This window comes from Ursus maritimus, unplaced genomic scaffold (genome assembly GCF_017311325.1).
Source record: "Ursus maritimus isolate PB19 unplaced genomic scaffold, ASM1731132v1 scaffold_2, whole genome shotgun sequence".
NCBI lineage: Eukaryota > Metazoa > Chordata > Mammalia > Carnivora > Ursidae > Ursus > Ursus maritimus.
In genome coordinates, this window is record NW_024424452.1 from 22,718,364 (window position 1) to 22,726,455 (window position 8,092).

At 39.0% G+C, this 8,092-nt stretch overlaps 1 protein-coding gene across 1 annotated transcript in view; it reads right to left on the reverse strand.

Moving 5' to 3' along the window:
* LOC103668882 (ATP-binding cassette sub-family A member 3-like) overlaps positions 1-8,092 on the reverse strand; it is a 160,587-nt gene that overhangs the window by 77,615 nt on the left and 74,880 nt on the right. Inside the window, exon 14 of the mRNA XM_008697189.2 lies at positions 4,535-4,633. Coding sequence (XP_008695411.2) covers positions 4,535-4,633 — 99 coding nt within the window. The remainder of the gene's footprint in view (positions 1-4,534; positions 4,634-8,092) is intronic.

Here is an 8,092-nt window from a genome sequence, read left to right on the forward strand (position 1 = left end):
AAGAACATGCAGCCAACGATCCTTTATCCAGCAAGGCTGTCATTCAGAATTGATGGAGAGATAAAGACCTTCCAGAATCGCCAGTCACTGACCAATTTTGTAACCACGAAACCAGCCCTACAGGAGATATTAAGGGGGGTTCTATAAAAGTAAAAAGGCCCCAAGAGTGAATACAGAACAGAAAGTAACCATCTTAGAAACAAAGACGTTACATGCAACATGACATCATTAAAATCATATCTCTCAATATTCAGTCTCAATGTAAATGGCCTAAATGCTCCCATAAAATTCCACACGGTTGCAGATTGGATAAAAAAAAAAGGACCCATCCGTTCACTGTCTACAAGAGACTCATTTTGAACCTAAAGATACATCCAGACTGAAAGTGAAGGGATGGAGAACCATTTTTCATGCCAATGGACCTCAAAAGAAATCTGGGGTAGCAATTCTCATATCAGACAGATTAGATTTTAAACTAAAGACTACAGTTAGAGATACAGAAAGACACTATATTATTCTTAAAGGATGTATCCAACAAGTGGATGTGACAATTATAAATATCTATGCCCCCAACAGGGGAGCAGCAAGATACACAAGCCAACTCTTAACCAGAATAAAGAGACATATAGATAATAATACATTAATAGTAGGGGACCTCAGAGAGAGACAATTATCATATGATTTCTCTCATCTATGGAACATAAGAACTAGGAAGATCAGTAGGGGAAGAAAGGGATAAAGAAAGGGGGGGTAATCAGAAGGGGAAATGAAGCATGAGAGACTATGGACTCAGAAACAAACTGAGGGCTACAGAGGGGAGGGGGGTGGGGGAATGGATGGACTGGTGATGGGTAGTGAGGAGGGCACGTGTTGCATGGTGCACTGGGTGTTTTACGCAACTAATGAAGCATCAAGCGGTACATCGGAAACCAGGGATGTACTGTATGGTGACTAACATAATATAATAAAAAAACATTAAAATAAAAAAAATAGTAGGGGACCTCAACACTCTGCTCTCAGCAATAGAAAGATCACCTAAGCAGAAAATTAACAAAGAAACAAGAGCTTTGAATGACATACTAGACCAGATGGACCTTATGGATATATACAGAACACTACACCCCAGAACAACAGAATACTCATTCTTTTCGAATGCACATGGAACGTTCTCCAGAGTAGACCATATACTGGGTCACAAAACAGGTCTCAACCGATACCGAAAGACTGAGATTATTCCCTGCATATTCTCAGACCACAATACTTTGAAACTGGAACTCAATCACAAGGAACAATTTGGAAAAAACTCAAACACTTGGAAACTAAGAACCATCCTGCTTAAGAATGATTGGGTAAACCAGGTAATTAAAGATGAGCTTAAGCAATTCATGGAAACCAATGAGAACGTAAACATATCGGTCCAAAACCTATGGGACACTGCAAAGGCAGTCCTAAGGGGAAAAATACATAGCCATCCAAGCCTCACTCAAAAGATTAGAAAAATCTAAAATGCAGTTTTTATATTCTCACCTCAAGAAGCTGGAACAGCAACAGAAGAACAGGCCTAACCCACGCACGAGAAGGTAGTTGATCAAGATTAGAGCAGAGATCAATGAATTAGAAACCAGGAGCACAGTAGAGCAGATCAACAGAACTAGAAGCTGGTTCTTTGAAAGAATAAATGAGATCAATAAGCCACTGGCCTGACTTATACAAAAGAATAGAGAAAGGACCCAAATTAATAAAATTATGAATGAAAGGGGCGAGATCACGACCAACACCAAAGAAATAGGAAGAATCATTAGAAACTATTATCAACAACTATATGCCAGTAAGTTAAACACTCTGGAAGAAATGGATGCCTTCTTGGAAACCTATAAACTACCAAGTCTGAAACAAGAAGAAATTGATTAAACAGACCAATTTATTATGAAGAGATCAAAGCAGTGATCAAAAATCTTTCAAAAAAATGAGTCCAGGGCCTGACGGATTCCCCAGAGAATTCTACCAAACATTCAAAGAAGAAATAATACCTATTCTCCTGAAGCTGTTTCAAAAAATAGAAACAGAAGGAAAACTACCAAACTCATTCTATGAGGCCAGTATTACCTTGATCCCCAAACCAGGCAAAGACCCCATCAAAAAGGAGAATTACAGACCGATATCCCTGATGAATATGGACGCCAAAATTGTGAACAAGATCCTAGGTAATAGGATCCAACAGTACATTAAAAGGAGTATCCATCACGACCAAGTGGGATTCATCCCTGGGATGCAAGGGTGGTTCAACATTCGCAAATCTATCAGTGTGATAGATCACATCAACAAGAAAAGAGTTAAGAACCATATGATCCTCTCAATTGATGCAGAAAAAGCATTTGACAAAATACAGCATCCTTTCCTGATTAAAACCCTTCAGAGTGTAGGGATAGAGGGTACACTCCTCAATTTCATAAAAACCATCTATGAAAAGCCTACAGCGAATATCATTCTCAATGGGGAAAAGCTGAAAGCCTTTCCCTTAAGATCAGGAACAGGAGCCACTATTATTAAACATAGTACTAGAAGTCCTTGCAACAGCAATCAGACAACAAAAAGGGATAAAATGTATCCAAATTGGCAAAGAAGAAGTCAAACTGTTTCTCTTCTCAGATTACATGATACTCTATATGGAAAATCCAAAAGACTCCACCCCCAAAGTACTAGAACTCATAGAACAATTCAGTAATGTGGCGGGATACAAAATCAATGCTGGGAAATCACTTGCATTTCTATACACAAACAATGAGACTGAAGAAAGAGAAGTCAGGGAGGGAATAGATTCCATTCACAATAGCACCAAAACCCATAAGATATCTAGGAATAAACCTAACCAAAGAGGTGAAGGATGTATACTCTAGAAACTACAGAACACTTAGGAAAGAAATGGAGGAAGACACAAAAAGATGAAAAAACTTTTCATGCTCACAGATTGGAAGAATAAATGTTGTGAAAATGTCTATGTTGCCCAGAGCAATCTACATATGGGAGGAGGAGGGGAAAGGAAAAAGAGAGAGGGAAACAAACCATAAGAGACTCTTAAGGATAGAGAACAAACTGGGGGCTGACAGAGGGAGGTAGGTGGGGCACGGGCTAGATGGGTGCTGGGTTTTAAAGAGGGCACTTGTCATAAGCACTGGGTGTTGTATGTAAGTGATGAACCACTGAATTCTATTCCAGAAACAAATATTGCACTGTATGTTAACTAACTAAAATTTAAATAAAGATTTTGAAAGAAAATAATAGGCAGAAGCCCTGAATAGAAAGATAACCCAGATACCATGGTGTTGGTCTAAGGTTTTGAACTAATTCCCAGTGGCAGGTAACTCCCAGTGGCAGGTAAAGCAACTATTGTGCAGATAATGACTTTAAATAGTATCAGTTCATTCATTTATTCATCCAAGAACCTTTTTGAGTATCTATTATGTGACACTATTTATGGCCCCAAGTATAGTCAATGAACAAAACAGACTTGTTCTCTGCGCTTATAGAGCTTGTTCTAGTTGTATTCACAAAGGAAGTTCCTCATTATAATTTTGCTCCCTCTGTAGCTTGCCTAGAGACAGACAATAGAACATTTGATTGAAAAGCCAAGAGGCAATTTCTTATTATGAATTATGCCTATTACAAGTTGTTTATCATAAATTAAGTGGCATTTTAACTTATATATATCAGTCTTCTGCAAACCTACTTCATGTGAGTAAATTACACCAAGTCAACCCTGAGACATGGACAATATTAAAACACTGAGTCTGAGAGAATGAAGTTTAGACCTAGCTCTGTCATAACCTTATCAGAAAAAGGACATTTTGTGAACTCTTTTGAAAGATAATCAGCTTATTTTGCCTACTGACAGCCTGAACTCCCTGGACATTTTCATTTTGGACTTTTTTACAGTGCAAGAAACAAAACAAACCATGCATCAATTAAACAAACTATGAAAACATGGTTAGGTTAAAAATTTTAAGTGATTTCTATTATAGACTCCAAGTTAGAACTAGAACTTTTCCTATGATGACATAGATATTAATTCTTTTTCTTTTTCTTTTTTTTAAAGATTTTATTTATTTATTCGACAGAGATAGAGACAGCAAGCGAGAGAGGGAACACAAGCAGGGGGAGTGGGAGAGGAAGAAGCAGGATCATAGCAGAGGAGCCTGATGTGGGGCTCGATCCCATAACGCCAGGATCATGCCCTGAGCCGAAGGCAGACACTTAACCGCTGTGCCACCCAGGCGCCCCAATTCTTTCTTTTTCTTGACTAACTCCTAAATTATCTACCACAAAGACACAGGTATCAAGGCCGAAGCCCAAAATCTTTACATACTCTCAGCTGAATATATGGAAATGAATTAACATAAAATATTAATATATTTGAAAAAATCCGTTTACTGTGATTATTTCATTCCAATACAAAAAGGGTAGGCTTTGCTCTCCAATTGACATTTTAAGGGTGGAAGTTAGTTGTTGTTTCTTTTTAAGGGTCATTATTACTCACTTAATGAAGACTTCTTCCATGGTAGTGATTGAAGCACCAAAGTTGGCAATACCCAGCTCTTTTTGTTTATTTTCCAGGTCATTAATGAGAGCTTCAAACCTGAAAGGAGAGGAAGAGGAGAAGAATGAACTAGCACTAGTTCTAGATACACTTTCTTTTTTGTTGTTCATTTTATTTTCTAGTAAGTTGAATTTTTAAAATATGTGAACACTTTCATTTAATACTTAATTTTATTTCCAAATATATTCTTCCCTATTGTTTTCTTAAAAGCTTTTTTATTGTGGTAAAATGTAAGAAACATTACATTTATTATTTCATCAATTCAAGCAGCATTAAGCACATTCACAACCATTGCCACCATCCATTTCCAGAACTATTTTAAGATCCTAAACTAAAACTCTGCACCCATTAAACAGTAATTCTCTTTTCCTTCCTTTTTTCAGCTTCACTTTTACATTATGTCAATATGAGTTTTCCTACTGTATGTGCTTCATATAAAATGGAATCCTTTTGTGTCTGACTTATTTCACTTAGCATAATTCTTTCTAGATTCAACCATGTTGTAGCATGTGTAAGAATTCATTCCTTTTTAAGGCTGAATAATAATCATTGTATGAATAACACAACATGTGATTTATCCATTTATTTGTGGGACATTTGGGTTGTTTTTATCTTTTGGATTTTGTGAATAATGCTGTTATGAGCATTGGTATACAAACACCTGTTCGAGTTCCTACTTTCAATTATTGTGGGTATATACCTAGAAGCGGAATTGCCAAATCATATGGTAATTCTATGTTTAAGTTTTTAAAAAGATTTTATTTATGTGAGAGACAGAGAAGAGTGAGCAGGGGTGAGGGGCAGAGGGAGAGGGACAGAAACAGACTCCCTGCTAAGTCGGGAGCCCTATGCAGGGCTCATCCCAGGACCCTGTGATCATGACCTGAGCCAAAATCAAGTCAGCCACTTCTGACTGAGCCACCAAGGTGCCCCTCTATGTTTAACTTTTTAATGTGCTGTCATAGTGTTTTCCATAGCAGATGCACCATTTTACATTTCCAATAACAGTGTACAGGCTTGCACTTTCTTCACATCCTTTCCAGCATTTGTTAATTCTTGTGCTTTTTATTTGCGTTTTCCTAATGACTAGTGATGTTGCACATCTTTTCATGTGCTTGTTGGCTATTTGTATGTCTTCTTTGGAGAAATGTCTATTCAATTCCTTTGTCCATTTCTGAATTAGGTTGTTTGGGATTTTTGTTAGATGTATTTTTAAATACTGTTGGTTAGCCATGGGAAAAATGTTTAGTAGATTATTCTTCACTGTGATACTTACAGTGAAATAAACAGAAATAAAGAAGAGATATTTACTTTAGCAAATTTGTCCCCACTGTAAGTTGATCTTTCGTTGTCCTAAAAAAATACCAATTTACTTTTTGTAAGTATTAAGGACTATAGCTACGGAATAAAAGTTAATTTGTTCACATATTCCTATATCAAATGGAAAATTCCTATATCAAATTACAGTAGTTATAAATAACAAAAAATGGATTTAGTGAAGTAGAAGCTGGACACTGAGAAAGATTTACCAGCTAGGCAGTTGTGTGGAAGTTTTGCTAATTGTAGTGTAATTACATCATGATTCTAACAAATAATTTTAGAAGAATGAGTTAATATTATTTTAGGTTACAAAGATCTCCAAAAACCCATTTACTTCTTATAAAAACCTCTCTAATTCCCAATGAGGGACTATCAAAAGCCTATGTGTGATTACCCTCAGAGATGGTAAACTAAAAACTCTCCATCTTCCAAATTTTCTCCACATTTTAGGCTGAATTCCATTTTCATCTAACTTTACCTAATGTTGATTGTTTGTTCTACTCTTAAGCTCTCAGTTCAATCTGACCCCTTTTCCTATGACAACTCTTCACATATTTTAAGGTCATTTTCAAACTTCCTTTTGAATGTTCTCAGTACAATCCCTCATGTTAAAGATTATTGTATAATGAGACTATTTTTATGATGTACTTAACTGATTTTGGTAACAGGGTAATACTGGCCTGATAAAACGAATTGAAGAATAGTTCCTTTTCTCATATTTTCAAAAAAGAGTTTGTGTATTTTTTTCCCCACTAAACATCTGGTAGAATTAATCAGTGAAGCCATCTGGCCCTGGATTTTTCTCTGCAGGAATGTTTTAAAGTACAAATTCAGAAGATGGCGGGGGAGTAGGGGACCCCTACCCCTACTGATTTTTCAGCCAGTCCCCTGAGTCGAGTTGGATAGGTACCAGACAAGCCTGAACATCCACAGAATCAGCCTGAGACGCAGGAAGATACATCTGGATCCCTACAAATGAACATCTCCAGCGCTGAGTATTGAGGTACGAAGCAGGGAGCTGTGAAACCACGCACAAATATTGGAAGATAAACGGAAGGGGGAGAGAGCCGCCGCGTTCGGGCCCGGGAAGCGGTAGCCACCTGCATGGGGGAGTGGGCGGACTCGCGTGCAGACCAGCACCCACGAAAGAGCAGACTGAGACCGTGAGCCAGGGAACGCACAACAAGACTCAAAACCGGAGCTCCGGTGTGCTCGCTGGAACCAGACTGAGACCCGGAGCTCCAGAGTGCGCGGGGGCGGCTGGCAGCTGGCGGTGTTAGAAACAAAAAGGACAGAGACGCGCCAGCCCTGGAAGTGAGGTCTGGGATGCCGGGTGTGGGGTGCACATCCCAGGACACTGTAGGGTTGAGCAGCACCGACAGAAACAGAGTTAAAGTGGCCAGAACATCAGTGAACAGTCTGCGACCCCTCTGTTCTGAGACAGAGGCTGAGATTCGGCCACTGAGCTCTGACTCTCAGAAGAGGCACAGCAAACCACCAGGGAAAGCCGCCAGAGAACAAAAGCCTGGAAATACTGGCTCACAGTGTGCCCACCCCCATCCCCCCTCGCAGGGGACACGGAGACTCTACCCAAAGGATTGCCTGAGTATCGGCGCGGCAGGCCCCTCCCCCAGAAGGCAGGCTGAAAAATCACGAAGCCCACATCCCTAAGGTCCCTATAAAACAAGGGCACATGGCCTGGGTCCTGGTCAATAAATTGGGCTCTGGACAACCCTGCAACCTCTCCTCATCAGAATGACAAGAAGGAGAAATCCCCCCCAGCAAAGAAAAGACAATGAGTCTGTGGTCTCTAGCACAGAACTAATGGATATGGATATAACCAAATTATCAGAAATGGAATTCAGAGTAACAATGGTCAAGATGATGTGTAGACTTGAAAAAAGTATTAACAAAAATCTTAATGAGAATATAGAATCTCTAAGGGCGGAAATGAGAGCGAATCTGGCAGAAATTAAAAATTCTATGAGCCAAATGCAGTCAAAACTAGAGGCTCTGACGGCCAGGGTGAATGAGGCAGAAGAACGTATCAGTGAATTGGAGGATGGGTTAGTAGAAGAGAAAGCTAAAATAGAATCTGGACTCAAAAAAATCCATTCTCATGAATGTAGGTTACGGGAGATTACTGACTCAATGAAACGTTCCAATGTCAGAATCATC